The sequence below is a fragment of the Scleropages formosus genome, chromosome 5 (genome assembly GCF_900964775.1).
Source record: "Scleropages formosus chromosome 5, fSclFor1.1, whole genome shotgun sequence".
NCBI classification, from domain to species: Eukaryota; Metazoa; Chordata; class Actinopteri; order Osteoglossiformes; family Osteoglossidae; genus Scleropages; species Scleropages formosus.
The window spans coordinates 21,892,550-21,911,588 of record NC_041810.1 but is presented as its reverse complement, the minus strand read 5'-3'; the positions used below and the strand labels follow the sequence as shown (position 1 = coordinate 21,911,588).

General features: G+C 44.7%; 2 protein-coding genes across 2 annotated transcripts; both read right to left on the bottom strand.

Annotated features, from left to right (window-relative positions):
* Positions 1 to 8,218: 8,218 nt before the first annotated feature.
* On the bottom strand, positions 8,219 to 9,089 carry LOC114910597 (toll-like receptor 6; the record flags this gene model as incomplete). The annotated part of the gene is made up of 2 exons (XM_029252434.1): positions 8,219 to 8,702; positions 9,058 to 9,089. Coding segments are annotated over 2 exons (516 nt in total), but the record flags the coding sequence as incomplete, so codon positions are not given.
* A 5,121-nt stretch (positions 9,090 to 14,210) lies between these two features.
* LOC108942198 (troponin I, slow skeletal muscle-like) lies at positions 14,211 to 16,317 on the bottom strand. The gene is made up of 6 exons (XM_018765345.1): positions 16,273 to 16,317; positions 15,846 to 15,887; positions 15,546 to 15,677; positions 15,288 to 15,377; positions 14,864 to 15,046; positions 14,211 to 14,312 (listed from the first exon to the last, which is right to left on the bottom strand). The coding sequence occupies exons 1-6, from the start codon at positions 16,315 to 16,317 to the stop codon at positions 14,211 to 14,213; spliced, it is 594 nt and encodes a 197-aa protein (XP_018620861.1).
* Between the last annotated feature and the right edge of the window lie 2,722 nt (positions 16,318 to 19,039).

The following is a 19,039-nucleotide window of genomic DNA, read 5'->3' as shown; positions in this document are numbered from 1 at the left end:
GGTGGAATTTGCTAGTCCATCAATGAAACTTGAACTGACACCTTGAAAAACATGATGATTCATTCTTATCCGCCAGTCCAATTGTCTCCTCTCTTTCAGTTTCTGGTGCCAAACAGTAATGCGCACACACTTACTCACCTGCTGCTACACCTTATTACCTCTGGTACCTCAAGTGTTGACACACCATAAAACTTTTCTTGTCCAGAAGAACTTCCAGTGTGTATATAAATGGCATTTAGAAGACCAAAATCAACTAATAATGGACATTTTTCAACTAACTGAGATTTTAGCCAATAAAATTGCTGTGTCAAGTCAGAATTCATAAAATTGTTCTTAGTTACCTGTATTAGATGTATTTACATTTCTCTGACAGTTTTCTCCAAAGCTACCTACAATTATTTACTCATTTATACAGCTGGGTAGTAAATACTGGAGTAATTTAGGGTAAGTACCTTGCTCAAGGGTACTACAGCTGGAGGTGGGAATCAAACCTATGACTCTTGGGTCCAGATACAGCAGATCAAACTAGTACACTACCAGCTGCCCCATATACATAACAGGAATCCACTTGAACTCATTATTCTCTTTCATTCTTATTTTATTTCAGTCTTTCTTCCTGTTTACCTATAATTCTTTGTGTGACTGTCAAGTGAGATCATTATGGAGGGTGTTTGGTGCCTTATTGCTGTTCACCACGAAGCTCATCGATGTCTCACTTTTCCTGGATCCATAGTGTAGTGTGAAAATGAAGTGTCAGCACTGGTGAACTATTAAACTGAGTAATAATGAAGTAACAGCCTCTAAAATACAGCTTCTTCCAGCTGAGCGGAGGGGCGCACCTTTCCTCGTAGGTGTAGGACCAGGACCAGCCCCAGGATCTCGTGAGCTTCACCCACCTTGATGACCATGAATGAGCTTTGAAACACTCTACCTGTGAGTGTCCGTGACCATGCCTCAATTGGAGGCGGAGCCCTTAAATGGCCTGCCCACGTGGCACCACACCTGGGTTTGGGAAAGGTGTACTTGTTTTGGTCGCTCAGGTGTTCTCACTTCCTCCTGCTTTGCTCATCTCTGGGTCCCAGTGGGACGTGGAGAAGGTTAAGGTTGATCTCAAAAGGCCACGTGAAACAGGACGCAAAGAGCCTCCTGCTAGGTGCTGCTGGAACACGTGGAGAACATGTTGAGGCTGGGGAAGATGTTAACGCAGCTGATACTGCTGAAGATGCTCGAGGTACTGATGGTGAGCCCACTGGGGTTGCTGCTGAAGGCACCCGAGCGCATTGCTTGAGTCCGCAGGCTGAGGTTCCTGCTGCTCGTCGCCCTCCCTGTCCTCGCGTTCCTGCTTGCGTATTTGGAGCTCATGGCCATGAGGGCTATGTGGAAGGACACCTATGAGTCTCCTGTCATCCTCCTCACTGTGCAGCCACATTGGACCAGCACACCTGTTTTTGTTAAGCTTATGCTGTGCATCTGATGCTGTACTACACTTAACTGTATATATAATTAACCAGGTCCAAGTTTTTTTTTTTTTTTCTTTAAACCAGCATGTTCAGCTGTGATTTTATTTACTCATTTAGCTGACTCTTATCTCCAAGGTGTTTTACAATGTTAAGCTATGTGTTATTTACCCGTTTATACAGCTGGGTGATCTTCCTGGAACAATTTAGGGTAAGTATCTTCTCAAGGGTACTATAGCTGGAGGTGGGACTCAAACTTGTGTCCTTTGGGTCCAAAGGCAGTGGCTCTAACTATGATACCAGCTGTATCTGCATGATCAGCTGTGTATGGTCACTTAGTCCAATACCACTGTTTAATATCCAAATATACATTACATTATACACACACACACGCTGGCTGAAGCTGCTTGTCCCAACCTGACAACACAGGGTGTAAGGCTGGGGGGGAGGGGACACACCCAGGACGGGACGCCAGTCCGTCACAAGGCACCCCAAGCGGGACTCGAACGCCAGACCTACTGGAGAGCAGGACCCGTCCAAACCCGCTGCACTGCCATGCTCCCCTTTACATTACACTTGTAAAAGCAAATACTTGGCATTAAGCAACTATTAATATATTAATGGTATTTATGTAAATAGTGTGTGTGTGTGTGTATGGAGTGAATTTGATCCACAAATAGTCATGTTTATCATGGTTCTTCCCAGGGGTCTGAGAGATGTCAAGACCACTGGTAGTGGTTAGCATTACTGCCTTTGGCTCCAAAGGTTGCAGGTTTGATCCCCCCCGTCTGGCTGTAGTACCCTTGAGCAAGGTACTTGCCCTAAATTGCTTCAGTAAAATTACCTAGCTGTATAAATGGGTGAATAATTGTAACCTTAACACTAAATTGCTTCGGAGTAAAGTGTCAGCTGAATGAATAAATGTAAATGACATTTGAAAAGCTGGTAGTCTGCAGTCAAGATGCAGAATGTTGAGGGGAGTGGTTGGTACTTCTGCAATGTGCAATAACTGGTTTATCATGGTGGCACAGCAAGTAGTACTGCTGTCTCACCACCCTTGGGTGGTGCAAGAGGATGTGGGTTTGATTCCCCGCTCAGTCTATTTGCATGCTCTCCCCGTGGCTGTGTGAGTTTCCTCTAGTTGCTCTGGTTTCCTCCCACAGTCCAAAGACATTTTGTTCAGGTTCACCCGTAGTGTGTGAGTGACAGAAAGTGTGTTCCACTGATGTATGGATGAGTGACCCAGTGTAAAGGGTGTATCCAGCAGTGTAAGTCACCTTGGTGAATAAGGTGTGTGGGCTAGTAACACTACGTAGTATCCATTGTAAGTCGCTTTGGAGAAAGGTGTCTGCTAAATGTTTATCCGATCATATTAGAGAACTTTTGTCAGGATCAGCTGTCTGCTCTGACTGGTATGAGGGGCACAGATGAAGAACTCAAATGAGTTTGACTCCCTGTGGTCTTCATACCTTCATACTGTGTTCCTTTACTGTTTTATTTTTAGTCTACTTTTAAAATCAGTGTTGCATGTTTTGGATTAAAATTTAGAGGAAGTGGTTTGGACTCCCTTTTACGTATCAGCTGTTCATGTAGATGGCTGGATGAAGTGAAGGACCCCAGCTGTTAGTGAGCTACGGTATTGCCATAGTTTGCTGTTTTGTACGTTAAATTGTCCAGTTTACCAGTGTACCTTTCTCTGGGATAATACCTGTAGCTGAAGACATACTTTGCAGAGAGAACTTAATTTCATTGTGCTGCTGTTAACATTGGGTGGAACCAATTTTTTATAAACGTGCTACATGAATTGGGTTGAAAAACAGGCCCGGTGTCACATCTCATGCCAGATTTTTTTTTGTGCTTTAAATGCGCATTTAGGATTTAAAACTTGAAATTCAAATGTTTACTTTTTCAACAACAGAAACTTTTCATTTTGTAGGTGTATTTACCCATACTGTTGCTTCAGTCTTGCACAAAGTCTGCAGTCATTTCTACTGAGACACATCAGTTTATTAAATGCAGGAAACGCACAAACACACATGGCAATATTTCAGTTTGAATGATGTGGGTAATTTGAAAGTCAGATGTACACTTGTCAAATATTTTACAGTGGAAAACAGTTCAACTGTACACCCTCACTTTTAACTCTTGGGTGTTGGCTGAAGTGTCTTCTAGCTCTTTGCTTGAAGCTCATTGATTTCCCCCCAAATTAGGATATTGCAGATTCGAAGGAATGTTACCATGCAAAACGCATAACTATAACAAAACTAACTATAGTGACAATGGCACGTGTGTATAACTATGAAGTGACATGTTGCATGCCAGCATGAAATCGTGCGTGTTCATGTCCGTGTTGAGTATGGTGATCTCCCCATTATGACCAAAAGAGTGCCCTGAAACGGTGACCCAGGAGGTCTCAATTTCTTCATCTGGGTCAAGACAAAGTATTGCTGTAATATTGTGTGTGGGTTTTTTTTTTTTTTAGTACTTCATTTTGTTTTCTTAGTGAAGTAAAATCAAAGTTTTGTGATGTACACTTCATCCTGTTTCAAGCTTGTAATGGCACAGTTAAGCCATTTTGGCCATTATCTTGAAGGTAGAATGTATGCAAGGTTCTGGAAGCCATGTTTTGTACAAGTGCGTCTACCAGTGAAGATATCTGTTTTTAATACTGTCAGTTTTTTTGCATATCTGACATTTGTCTTTGAAATGATGCTGATAAACTTGGAATTTCCAGTATTGTGTGTTCCTTTGGAGGGGGTGCGGTGGCGCAGTGGGTTGGACCGCAGTCCTGCTGTCCGGTGGGTCTGGGGTTCGAGTTCCACTTGGGGTGCCTTGCGACGGACTGGCGTCCCGTCCTGGGTGTGTCCCCTCCCCCTCCGGCCTTACGCCCTGTGTTGCCGGGTAGGCTCCGGTTCCCCGTGACCCCGTAAGGGACAAGCGGTTCTGAAAATGTGTGTGTGTGTGTGTGTGTGTGTGTGTGTGTGTTCCTTTGACTTGTCAAATGCTGAGCCAACATGTAAAAAATATACAATACTGACATCCATCCATCCATCTTCCTCCGCTTTTATCCGGGGCCGGGTCGCGGGGGCAGCAGTCCGAGCAGAGTACTCCAGACCTCCCTCTCCCCGCACACCTCCTCCAGTTCCTCTGGGGGAACCCCAAGGCGTTCCCAGGCCAGCCGGGAGACATAGTCTCTCCAACGTGTCCTGGGTCTGCCCCGAGGCCTCCTCCCAGTGGGACAAGCCCGGAGCACCTCCCCAGGGAGGCGTCCAGGAGGCATCCGGAACAGATGCCCGAGCCACCTCAACTGGCTCCTCTCGATGCGGAGGAGCAGCGGCTCTACTCCGAGCTCCTCCCGGGTGACTGAGCTCCTCACCCTATCCCTAAGGGTGCGCCCAGCCACTCTGCGGAGGAAACTCATTTCTGCCGCTTGTATCCGCGATCTCATTCTTTCGGTCATGATCCAGAGTTCATGACCATAGGTGAGGGTAGGAACGTAGATCGACCGGTAAATTGAGAGCTTCGCCTTACGACTCAGCTCCCTCTTCACCACAACAGACCGGTACAATGACCGCATTACTGCAGACGCCGCACCGATCCGTCTGTCGACCTGCCGCTCCATTTTTCCCTCACTCGTGAACAAGACCCCAAGATACTTAAACTCCTCCACTTGAGGGAGCAACTCCCCCCTAACCCGGAGGGAGCAATCCACCTTTTTCCGACTGAGAACCATGGCCTCGGATTTGGAGGTGCTGATTCTCATCCCCGCCGCTTCGCACTCGGCTGCAAACCTCCCCAGTGCACGCTGCAAGTCTTGACTTGATGAAGCCAACAGGACCACATCGTCCGCAAAAAGCAGAGACGAGATCTCGCGGCCACCAAAAACAGACACCCTCCGTTCCCTGACTGCGCCTAGAAATTCTGTCCATAAAAATAATGAACAGAATCGGTGACAAAGGGCAGCCCTGGCGGAGTCCAACATGCACCGGGAACAGGTCTGACTTACTGCCGGCAATGCGAACCAAGCTCCTGCTCCGGTCATACAGGGAACGAACAGCCCGTAGCAACGAGCCCCGAACCCCATAATCCCGAAGCACCCCCCACAGGATGCCACGAGGGACACGGTCGAATGCCTTCTCCAGGTCCACAAAACACATATGGACTGGTTGGGCAAACTCCCACGAACCCTCCAACACCCTAGTGAGGGTATAGAGCTGGTCCAGTGTTCCACGGCCAGGGCGAAAACCGCATTGCTCCTCCTGAATCCGAGGTTCGACTATCGGTCGGATTCTCCTTTCCAGTACCCTGGCATAGACTTTCCCAGGGAGGCTAAGGAGTGTGATCCCCCTGTAGTTGGAACACAATCTCCGGTCCCCCTTCTTAAAAAGAGGGACCACCACCCCGGTCTGCCAGTCCAGAGGCACCGTTCCCGAACTCCACGCGATGCTGCAGAGGCGTGTCAGCCAAGACAGCCCCACAACATCCAGAGACTTGAGAAACTCGGGGCGGATCTCATCCACCCCCGGAGCCTTGCCACCGAGGAGTTTTTTGACTACCTCAGCAACTTCAGCCAGGGTAATGGACGAGTCCCCCTCCGAGTCCCCAGCCTCAGCTTCCTCTACGGAAGGCGTGTCGGAGGGATTGAGGAGATCCTCAAAGTACTCCTTCCACCGCCCGAGAACATCCTCAGCTGAGGTCAGCAGCGCACCACTTCCACTGTAAACAGTGTTCGTGGAACACCGCTTCCCCCCTCTGAGTCGCCGGACGGTTTGCCAGAATCTCTTTGAGGCCGACCGAAAGTCTTCCTCCATGGCCTCACCGAACTCCTCCCAAGCCCGAGTTTTTGCCGCGGCGACTGCCAGAGCCGCGCTCCGTTTGGCCCGTCGGTACCCGTCAGCTGCTTCAGGAGTCCCATGAGCCAGCCAGGCCCGATAGAACTCCTTCTTCAGCTTGACGGCATCCCTTACTTCCGGTGTCCACCACCGTGTTCGGGGATTGCCGCCGCGACAGGCACCGGAGACCTTATGGCCGCAGCTCCGAACAGCCGCACCGACAATGGAGGAGCGGAACATAGTCCATTCAGACTCAATGTCCCCCACCTCCCTCGGGACCTGGTTGAAGCTCTGTCGGAGGTGGGAGTTGAAGACCTCTCTGACAGGGGCCTCCGCCAAACGTTCCCAACAGACCCTCACTATGCGTTTGGGCCTGCCAGGTCTGTCCAGCTTTTTCCCCCGCCATCGAATCCAACTCACCACCAGGTGGTGATCAGTTGACAGCTCAGCCCCTCTCTTCACCCGAGTGTCCAAGACATATGGCCGAAGGTCAGAAGAAACGACTACAAAGTCGATCATCGACCTCCGACCTAGGGTGTCCTGGTGCCAAGTGCACTGGTGGACACCCTTATGCATGAACATGGTGTTCGTTATGGATAAACCGCGACTAGCACAGAAATCCAATAACAACTCACCGCTCGGGTTCAGATCAGGGAGGCCGTTCCTCCCAATCACGCCCCTCCAGGTATCACTGTCGCTGCCCACGTGGGCGTTAAAGTCCCCCAGTAGAACGACAGAGTCCCCAGTGGGAGCGCTTTCCAGCACGCCCCCCAGGGACTCTAAAAAGGCCGGGTACTCTACACTGCCGCTAGGCGCATAAGCACAAACGACAGTGAGAGACCGTTCCCTGACCCGAAGGCGTAGGGAGATGACCCTCTCATTCACCGGGGTAGACTCCAACACATGGCGGCTGAACTGGGGGGCTATTAATAAGCCCACACCAGCCCGCCGCCTCTCACCTTGGGCAACGCCAGAATAGTGGAGAGTCCACCCTCGATCGAGTAGAGTGGTTCCAGAACCCACGCTGTGAGTGGAAGTGAGCCCGACTATATCTAGACGGTATCTCTCAACTTCCCGCACCAGCTCAGGCTCCTTCCCCGCCAGTGAGGTGACATTCCAAGTCCCAAAAACCAGAGTTGGCGCCCGAGGTTTGGGTCGGCCGGGCACTCGGCCCCGACCACCGCCCAAATCACAACGCACCGGCCCCTTATGGTTTCTCCGGCAGGTGGTGAGCCCACCGAAGAGACAATACTGACATCTCTTGCCAAATGTTGACAGTTGAACATCTTTAAGATGTTCAAGAAAATGAACAGAAGCATGGCTGTAACACTTAACACTGTTTAAGTAAGACTGAGTCACCCAGCAGCTACAGCCTGATTCCTGGAGAGATGTCAAACAGCAGTGTACCGTATGCACTTTGTTTCATAGCACTTTCATTTTTGTCTTCTGCAGTACAGCAGAAGCGTTCCATAAAGTGTATGGGGAAAATAAATGGTGTGTGTGACTATTTGTGTATTTAGCAAGTCACTACATATACATCTATTGGCAATAGAAGGATTTGAAATGTTTCCTGGCAAAAGCACCTCCAGTGCTGGTCATGTTGCAATTAGAAGGGCAAATCCAGATTATCTGCAATACTTTCCACTTCACCAGCCTTAACCTCACTTTAGTACCTGGGCCCAATGCAAACCTGGCAGATTAGTCTTTGATCCAAATAAATGATGTGAAATGCATTGAACAGATTTTGGTAATGTGGTGATACTTGTGTTAGGCTAGATGACACAAAGGTTTTGCATATGTATTTTTACACAGGGGTTTTACTGGAGCAGTCTGTAATAGATATCTGCAAGGTTTCTATCTCCACCTACAGCTTAGGAGGGCTTAACTGTCCATCACCTGTTAGCTTTAGCCTCAAGCACCACTGTTGGATTAGTCAGTGTCATTCAGTAGGGGACACAGACTGGCTACCTCCTTAGCTACTCGCTCTAGTGTCGTGCTCTGATGGGACACTTTCAGCAAGGCTTTCACTCTGGTCCAAAACAATGTCTGCCTGTGTGAGTTTTCTCCAGGCCACTCCAAGTAAGTCTGCTGCCATAGCAGTTTCCTTAACTTTAGAAACTTTTTGGGAAGGGAGTCAGCAGGAATGGGTTCCAACAGGATAAAGACTAGTGAGTCTTGCTGGATGCCCATAGCCCAATGCTGGGCGAAGAAGAGCTCATAGTTGCACCACTCGCTCTGGACAAAATTATTGGAGAGCACAAAGAGAGTCTTGTAGCTTTGTTCCACACATCTGATGATGTTGTCAATGATCCAGTGGCCAGGGGTGAAGTCACGCTCATGGACACAGAGTTTAAGCTGCTCCCCTTCCAGGTAGGGCACCAGCTGGGTGTCAACCCATTGGCTGTCCTTCTGGCTGTAGGAAATGAAAACATGGTACTCAAAGGCCTCCCCTAACCTCTGAGCTCTCTGGTGGCTTCTTCTCTTCACCCTAATCCACACCCACAGCATCTGAAGATACCAGGCCCCATCAAAAGCATAGAATACAGCCCCAGCAGCTGTAAGTACCACAAGAATTGTCATCACTGCCACAGCTGCTTGAGCCCATGGATCGCAGGACAGTCTGCTTGGAAGATACTTTTCTAATGCCATTCCTGCAAGATCAGGTGGGGAGTAGCAAGCATAATCCAAAGGCCAGTCTATTAGCAGCGTTTTGTTGAAACTGGTCACAAACCAGTATAAGTCACAGTTGCAGGCAAATGGGTTGTTACCTGCTTTGAGCCTTCTCAGTCCAGTCAGTCCTTCAAAGGCTCTTTGATGAAAAGTACTGATGCTGTTTTGGTCCACATGAAGCTCAACCAGTTGAGGCGTGGAGAGGTCATCAGGCAGGCTCTTGATGTTGTTGAAGCTCAAAAAGAGCTGCCTTAAGGCGGTTAACTGTGACATGTTATTTTGGGTCAACTGCATGATGCCTGTTTGCGTCAGATTGAGGGTTTGGATGAATGGTGATAGATGATCAAAAACAGCATCTCCCAGGACATTGCTGCTAAGAGCAAGGTTGGTGAGATGTGGAGGCCAACTGTTTTTCCTTAGTGTTATGACATTGCTACCTAGATCGAGTGTGTCCAGGCTCGGCATTTCGTAAGTGTGGTTGGAAATGAACTGGAGGTTTTTGAACTTGTTGTTTCTGAGGTATAACTCCTTCAGGGAGGGGAACACATGGGCAAAGGAGCAGGCAGGCCACCATAGCCCATGGTCATGCAGAAGGTTGTCAGACAGATCTAGTACCTTGAGCAATGGCAGAGCTGAAATCAGATTGCACGGAATTATGCTAATCCCAGTGACCGAGAACTTCAGGTGGGTTAGGTGAGGAAATAATGTTGCATTGATACTGATCAGAGGAAAATTGTATTGGTGATGGTGGATGGTGTCAAAGCTGAGCACTTTGAGGTGTACTGTGTTGTTGTATCCTGGAATGGAATGAATTTGAACACCCTCGGAGGTGTCTTGGGCAAAGGTTATGTTCAGAAAGGAGAGAGTTTGAACCGAGGACTGGATAATGTTGAAGACAACCTTTGTCAAAACTGAACTGCTGAACCAGGTGTCTTTGAAGGTGAGATTGAGTAGGCCATTCATGCCTTTGAAGCCTTTACCAATATCCCTGGACACATTGCACTGGTTAGGAACAAATTTTATCAGTGTCAAAGTATTAACATCAATTTTGTCCAGGTCCTGAAGAATGTCTTTCAGTACCTCTGGTTTTTGACAAAAGGACATTTTAAGTGTTAGCTCTCTTAATGCCAGCAGACAAGTGAATGAACTGAGTTCATACCCATCAATTTCATGCCCAGCACCCAACTGCATGCTCCTCAGTGGGGCAGCACTGAGTGGAGAAAAGTCTGTCACCTTCACGGATCTTGCCCAGGGGCTTCCGAGGGCCAGTGAGTTGATATTCACAAGGCTCCTGTAGGACTCTCCCAGTCTGTAGGAGTTGTAGAGGTTCTCTGAGAGATCGAGGAACCTAAGACTAGTTAGAGGCAAGTCAGGGATGGTCTTAAGGGCATTGAAGGAAATGTCAAGAAGCTGCAGTCTGGGACAATCCTGAAAAGCTGAGGGGGAAATGTCCTTCAGGCTATTATGAGAGATCTTCAGGACACACAATTCAGACAGAATTCCAAAGTTTCCTTTGTACAAGTAAGTGATGTTGTTGTATGAAAGATCTAGGTACTGGGTATCCCATGGTAGGTCAGATGGTACTTTGACAAGGCCATGTTTAGACAGATCCAACTGTAAGTTTGTCTGAACAACACAAGTGATTGGTCCCATGTCTTTTTGGTTTGCGCTCTCTCCACCTGCTGTCAGTACAAGCAAGCAGAGGAAAGGAATCAGGTGGGTCGATGGGTTCATCCTGAAACGGATAGTGTGCATTAAAACAAATACATGATTGTTTTTGTTCCTGATCACTGAATAAATGCTGAATGCATCTTGTCTTTCTCTTGTTTATATTTTTGGTCTGGTGCTTTTGGTTTTAATGTTTACAAAAAACTGTGATTTTTAAACTTCAGGAAGACTGTCATATTTCTCTCCAAGCACTATTCCTGTTTTGCACTGTTTGATAAGGAAACAATGTTCACTGTAAAACCTGAGACCCCCTGTTGATACTAAATTAGAAGGATGGATTTTTGTGTCCCAAATTTTAAGACCTTGTTTGCTAAAATAGCCTTTAAAGAGCCTGCTTTTAGAACTGATCACCAGGAAATAACACCACAGATGCAAACTTATGCATGCCCCAAAATTGAATCTTTTTTTTTTTTTTAAATTCTTCTAAGAATACATTTCCTGTGCCATGACAGATGGCTGGTTTGATACTACTTCAGTACTGTTTTCTGTGCTTAATTTTGTTTCCCATCTTAACCTCTGTTGCAAAAATGTTATCAAAAGAGATTTTCAAAGAGGAATTTAGGAAGGAAGCATTGATGACAGCTGCACAAAAATTTGTCAAGACTAAATTTAAGACAGATGCCCACAAATCTTTTCTTTTCCCCCAGTGTCATCTGTCCATGGCATCCTATCCCAATTCCATGACCCACCTCTTTGACCCTGACCATGACCCTAAAGTGCTCAACACCCTTATCCTAGTTGCCATTCCCTACAGCACACTCAAAGTTACACAAACAGGTATCATCACAAGCTGCTGATGCATTGCACAAGTTAATCTTTCATCCACATGGAGTTATGCTGAAGTTCTAGTACTCTCAAAAAGCAAACAATATTTACCTTTTTAAACTGAAGTGTGGAGTACAAGTGTAGGTTAGCTCGTTGAGAGGTGTCTTTTCCCCGAAGCCCATATGAAGTGAAGGAGAGGTGCCCTTGCTCACCCTTGAGCATGCCTCGCTGCCGCTCCCTCTGTAGAGCTGAAATCATCCGTGCCACTGCACAAACAGGAAGGTGCCACAACTAGAATGCAAAAGTAACCCTCAGCACTGCTTTGCTCTTATTTTTTTGAAGTCATTCACCCATAACATGCTTTTCATCATCCGAGTGACCATATAAGGGCCTGTAAGAAACCTACAAACTAATACAGGACCTTGTTGCTTGCTGCTGCTGAACAGCTGACCCAGCAGGAAGGGTTGGTAGAAGCGATTATTGTTGGAATTTTCTCCTCTCAATCCCTTGTGACCTTGGAACATGGTAGTAGGTCAACCAGTACTCCTTAGTTTACCATTAGAGCCTCATGATTCATGTTAGTCATTATTTTAAACACTTGTTGATGTTAGTGTGTTTTTTCTTGGTGTTTCGGGCAATCTTTCTATTTTGTGAACAGTTCTGCAACATGTACACATCCAATATAAAAAAGAGAGATGGTGAAGCCCAACGCTGGACCTCTTCAGCTTTTCATTTCAAACCAACACTTTCTAACAATGGCACATCTTGAGACTTAATCCACACTTTTAAAAACAGAAAAAAGCAGTCAGCCCCGTTATCAAAAGGATTGTGCATCATGTATGAGTTAGAGGTTGAGGGTGGGTTTTCCATATTGAATAAAAAGGAAATAATTGTTAGAACACTTAAGGAAAATTCATTTTGAAATTAGTCTTCTTACATGTAAATCGAAAGAGAAATGGAAGTTACAGTGAAATTTGATTCAACAAAAGAGTATTGATAAAGCTGTGAATCTGGTCAGAGCCGCTGCCTTTGGACCCAAAGGTTACAGGTTTAAATCCCACCTCCAGCTGCAGTACCCTTGACCAAGGTACTTATCTTAAATTACTCTAGTAAAATTACCCAACTGTATAAATGGGTAAATAACTATAAGCAGCTTAACATTGTGAGTCTTTTTGGAGAAAAGTGTCAGATAAGGAATTGTAATGTATGTAACCATAAAGGATGAACAGTTTCCTATGTTCTGTATTTTAAGCTTGGAAACTACTAATGATTAAACAGAAATATCTTTTTACGGAGCAAAGGAAGACAGGCAAGCGGAGGAAATTTGGTGTCCTAGCGTGGACATTTGCATTTTGCTTGCATGGTTCTAGGCATTCCCCAGTAGCCACTTCAGTGTAATGGGATACGTTATGAGTTGTCTAAATAGTCACTGTTGGGTCAGGCATAGTTTACCAGGAAAGGTAATGCTATACTTCAGCAGTAAACCTATTGTTGATTGCGTGGTACCAGTTGTAAAAACAGGTGAAGGAAGACAGCTGACATTTGCTGGTGACACAATCGAAAGCGTGCATTCAGTATGCTATTGCTGGCTCTTGCTCTATGCATGCCTGGGGGGACCTCTGTTGTTTTCACAGTGCTTCTCTCTTCACACCTCCAACAGGGAGGCTTACACAAGACGCCCGAGTCGGTCTGTCTGGGTTTCGATTTTCAGTTGCAATAGAGGCTCTGTAGATGTGTGGTGCCTCTCCAGCAGGCCTTCGAATGGAGGACTTTATGTGCTGGAATCAGCTGTCATTATAGTACGCTTGATGCTGAATCAGTCATTTCATACTGTTAAACAGGTTATAGTTTCAGACTTAAATGTTATGTATATTCATTTAAGAAAAGGAAAAACAAAATAAAAAATTCAGAGTAGTCATTTATTGCACGTGAGAAATGAATCGTGAGCAACTCAACATCAGCGCATGTACTGCACACGAATCTTATTTTCAGCGTACAGCATGACAAACTCCCCAAGCAGCCCCTCCACCAAACACAAAAACAAAGCCATAGATTTGTCTCTGACAAACTGTCGTTTACAATCCATGTTCAGAACTGCTGGTCCACTGCTGCAGCTGGCTGATGTTTTTTGTGCAATGCAGGAAGACACCAAAATAAAGCAAAGGACCCTCAGGCTAATTTACCAATACACGTCTACAAATATGCATATAATAAATTTGCAGTTTATTTTTTCATATATTCGAAACTTTTATAATATTAAATTTATTACATACAGTATAATTGAAAATTTATTAAATTAATAAGAAACAAACACATGAATACTCTCACAATAAACATTCTCATCACATGTGGGTAGTGCAGTGATATATAATGATGATTTAGGATGGTTTGCTCCTGATTTTGTGTATTATGCTTTGTATGTACTGAACCTACATGATGTAATTCTGAAATAGAGGGCCAGCAGAATCCACTGACGTTTACGTGACAACAGAGCTTAAATTAGGTGCTGGGGGGAGATCAGCCAGTGAGAGACCTTCACCAACTATAGTTCTTGTTTTAAGACAATGAGGCACATTTGAGAAGATATGACACAGTCCACTTTAGCTCCTCTCACATGCATCTCATGATTTGAACTTCTTCTCAGTGAGGAATAAATTTCTGCAGGTCCTCAGATTCATGTGGTTTCAGCTCTGTTGCCTCATGCTGTCTACACCTACCCCCGCCCTCAGACCGTCTTCTTCCTCAGACACAAGGCTGCTCACTGGGCTCCACCAGCAGCATCAAACATCTTCTTCCTGCCCTCCATGCCAGACATGGCCTCCACGTTTTTACGCCAATCGCCAACCTCGGTGGTGAGCACCTGTCAGGGGAATGTGGGGAGTGATCCATCAGGTTGGTGAGTCATCATATCACGCAACACATTCAGGAAACACTTACTGTACTTCTGACTGATGAGCAACAGGTGCGTTAGACAGTGGTGTCAGGTTCCTATACTACTAAAGGTCCGCTCTTGAGTGTTGCGTCTATGGCTATAATCTGTCTGTAGTTGCAATGTATCCCTTAAATAGAAGGGGTACTTGTCCATTTATGTATACATGTACATTTATTTATTTCACAGATGATGTTCTCCAAAGCGACATACGGTCAGTGTAAAAAAAAAAAAAAAAATTGCGTTAGACAACAAAGTTCTTCAGAAACAAAGTAACATGCAGTTACTTACAACTCCCTTGATAGGTTAAGTGCATCAAAAAAGTACTTGGAATGAGAACATAGCTCAGCGAAGGCTTACTGAAGTGCAAAAATAATCACCCAAGCATAAGGTTTATGTAAATAATGTAACTAAGTTAATAGAAATATAGACTGCATTTTGCTATGAGAGGTCTTGGTTCAAAGAGTTCTCTAAGCTGGTACCTTCTCCTGCTTAATATCTTCCTTCTTGACAGACTTGAGATTGGCTCGCAGGTCCATGGAACCCTTGTGCTTGGAGCCCAGCAGGGCACGCATCATCTCATCAGCTGAGACACGAACTTTGCGAAGAGCTGGTTTCTTGAACTTTCCACCCAGGTCCTGAACCTTCAGCTTCAGCTCGTGGATCTAGGCCACATTAGAATCAAAGGCATTCAGCTAAATCATCAAACAGATGCGAAATAGGGGGTAGGTATAAAGTACAAAACACCTGGGGATTTGGGCTTTGACTCCTGAAAGGGTATGTGTTTTAGGTTAAACGCTATTGTAATGTGTGCTCAACCAAAATTTTGTAATCCTGCATTGACAGTTTCATTGAGTTCTTAGACAACAGACAGCAGAAGATGAAGCGGGTGATCCAAATACATACGTCTTGATTGTTCTTGATCACTTTTGCCTCGCAGTCGTAACGCTCTTCATCCACAACGTCAATTTTTTCATGAAGCTGCCTGCAGAGTTTCTGCCCAAAGAAACTAGATATTAACATGAGAAGAAACAAAGAAGTCACAAACACATATGTCAATAACTGTTACAGTTACAGGTGAGGGATGTACCATAGGTGATCACCTGTGCTTGGGTTGTGACTCATCGAGCTGCTCTCTGGCAGGAAGGACACCCTTCCTCTTACCTGTAGCTCCTCCAGTGACATGCCTGACATCTGGAGTGGGGGCAGTTTCTCGCTCAGGTACCGCACCTTCTCCTCATCCCTCTCCATCTTCTCCTTCTCCAGATCCTCCTTGGCCCTGGTCAGGAGCAGGATCTGAGAAGGAAAAGAGTCATTCCCAAGGCAAGGGGTGCCAGGCTATAGTTAATAGGAATGGTCAGTCCTAAGCAGGTTAAATTTGAAAAAAATGTGTGAACATCTTCAATGCAGCTAGAGAGAAACCCAGTAAAAGAAGTGAGGACATCCAGAACCAGACCTACTCACCTTCAGAGAAAGCTTACGGGAGGCCGATATCTTTGATTTCGGCTGTAGAAGACAGATATGGGTTTTATCTTAGCTCTGACATTTTTACCATCGTCTTCATCACTGATTAGGTCATTCTAAATGCTATATTTGCAACTGTGACATGTTTAAGCATCAAGTAAGAATCAAGGTCTTCTGTTGGATTACAGAGCTGCATAGATGACCTTGAATACTATTGATTCTTACAGTAATGCAAGATAAACTTTGCCACCATGTTTACATGAGTTGTTCCTTAGGTTTACAGGACAAAAGGGAATTTTGGCTCTTATAGTGAATTTCACGAGTAACCTAATGCTGGTTTCAGCTACTGTACTCTGCATTACCATGTAAAAATATATTTCCATGGTCCTGGCAACTGTATAAAGAGCGACATTTCGATCAAACTAACCTTTGCCTCAGCCTTGGGGTGAATGGGCCTGGGAAGGCTGCGCATCTGTTGGAAATACATTTCAGACAGTGAGTGTTACTTTTTCCCCTTTTAAAAGGGTATGATTACTTTCCTCCACTAAGAAATCAACATTTGGGGGATGGCTTGCCATTACAGCTTGAACAATCCAGTTATTATTTTTATTTGATAAAGAAACTGTTATATAATTGTGTTTCAATAGTTGTAACATTCTTTCAATGTATATGGAATAAATGCTTACCTTACTGTAAAGTAGTGGAACAGAGACACAAGTAGAAAGAAGAACAAACAAGTGACAAATGGCAATATAAATGTTCTTGGTATTATTAAAATAATACTGATATTCTGTTTCTGTATTTTTTGGGGTTGTGTGTTTCACAAAAGCCTGAACAGAATTAGCAGAATTAGCAAAGCAGAAAGCAACTCTGTACACTTAAGTTAAAATTCTAGCAAATGTTCTTAAATGTCCCTTGGTTTATTATCATAAAACAACATTAAGTAGAGCAACAAAATATAACCCAGTTTAATGCAATTTAATAACAGAGAATTATCTGAAATTTACAGTCTCTGCAATGCATACTTACTCATCCATTTTGAAAACCTTTGAGAGAAAAAAAAAAAAGTTTTCTTATTTATAGGCACTTCTGCTTTCTTGGACACTAAACACGTGCTGTATTTTAAATGCTGAATCTGAATGCTGTAAACCACCCTAAACGCTTTTTCAATCTATCTTTTTCAGTAAAAATATTCAGAAATGGTCCATAGTCGAATCCAAATGAAAAATAATTCACATTTTCCCAAAACAGCAACTTAGTGAATTTCCAATTTTAAACTAGCATTCAAATAATGTCACTTTATAATACACAATACCTTTGATTGTTAGGGAGAAGAAAATTGCTTCTGACACCTTGCTGGCTGGAACAATGGGTGCTTTTATGCCCTTGCTGCTACTGGGCAGTAAATATAGTGCACTGTCCCACAAAGGGCCTGGTCTGCTGCCAAGGATGAAATACTGCCTCCCGTGTCATTGTGACTGCGAGGGAAACTTAATAATGCCTTGACACCTGCCTTTTTGGAGCACTGGAAAAACAGTCCCTCTCATGAACTTCACACATGCCAGTCTTGCACTAGGAAACATCTACAGTCATAATAACTACTATAATAACCTTAGGTATCTAAAGCAAGAAAAATGTAAATTTATGGACCGAAATATGTGGACTAAGTCCAGTAATCAGCTAGGGACCTCTTGTAGTGTAGTGGTTAGAGCTACTGCCTTTGGACCAAAAGGCTGGAGGTTTGATTTCCCCCTATGGCTATAGTACCCTTGAGAAAGGTACTTACCCTAAATTGCTCCAGTAAAATTACCCAGCTGTATAAACAGGTTAATAATTGTAACCTTAACCTTGCCTGTTGCTTTGGAGGAAAGCATCAGCTGAATGAATAAATGTGGATAGGCAACAAAATAATCATTCCCCAGACTGTGTAAGGTGTATGTCATCATCGGTCTTTGCTGAGAGCTGCTCCACAAAGCCTCTAGAACGGTGAGGCAATTTGACTGACTTTACATGTATTTACATTTAGCAGACACATTTCTCCAAAGCAACGTACATCTCATAGAAAATACAATGTGTCCATCAAATTAGGAGAAAGAGACAATTAGTTGCAGATGTGTGATTCTTAAGTGCAGTTTGTTTCTTTCCACCATATGAACCAATGTTCATCACATGAACAGCTGTATAAAACTTTATCTGAATATCGACAATTCTTAATCACGTTCCTAGTAATAATTTTTCTTTTTATATATATATATATATATATATATATATACTGTATATATACTGTGTATGTGTGTATATATCTATATATATATAAGCATTTGTTACATTACAGGAGTAGCTGTGTAAAGGTTTATCCAGAGATGATCTTAAAGTTATGGTGCATGAACATTTACACCTTACATGAACTTAGATCATGGGCAAAGTGAGTCTGGAAGAGGTGAGTTTTAATACCCTTTTGATATGTGGACAGAGATTCAGCAGTTCTGAGTGAGAAGGGGAGGTCGTTCCACCACAACGGAGCCAGAACCGAGAACCTCCGTGCTTTAGGATTTTGGACGCAAAACAGCTGACGTGGTCCTGCTCTCTCCTCGAGACACGTAACCTTGGCGCGGGCTGTCGGGGCCTTGGCTCCGGGGGTAAAACCGGGTTCCCAAGATGACATGAATATCTGGGGTGCTCAGCCTTGCAAGCTAAATATATCTGCCTATATGAACACATTTCCTCCTAAGGCAGACTGGCAAACACAAGGCGCTGACATTTAATTTAAGGAAATCGTACAACAGAAGGCTGAGCCCTCACATTGCTATTTTTACATTACCTCTAGCAACATATACTTGGGGGGGGGGGGGGGGATCTCTACCAAAGCTGGAAGATCTCTCATGATGTCTATTTGAAAATATATTTTAAGAACCCTGTGCACAGAAAACTGTCATATGCTGTGTGTATTTATGCAAGGCTGAGGTGGGGAATGATTTATTGGCGATAACAAGCCTGTCCTTTCAGAGGAAGGAGATTCATTCTTGCCCTGCTGCAGAAGTGAGGGTGGAAAAAGTGCAGCTTTGTAGTGAAACCTTGGTGCTGCTGTCACCTTGGACACGTTGACCTAATGTTCCTGTATTTAATCATGACAAATTAACTATTTTTTCGGCGACTTGGCATCTCGAGCAAGTGTTTCAGCTGAAGGGGGGGGG

Coding starts and splice junctions, on each gene's coding strand:
- LOC108942198 (XM_018765345.1), bottom strand. CDS start 16,317: ATGCGCAGCCTTCCCAGGCCCATTCACCCCAAGGCTGAGGCAAAG. Junction 15,678..15,845: donor CCCGTAAGCTTTCTCTGAAG/GTGAGTAGGTCT, acceptor TTTCCTTCTCAG/ATCCTGCTCCTGACCAGGGC. Junction 14,313..14,863: donor AAGATATTAAGCAGGAGAAG/GTACCAGCTTAG, acceptor TTCCCCTGACAG/GTGCTCACCACCGAGGTTGG.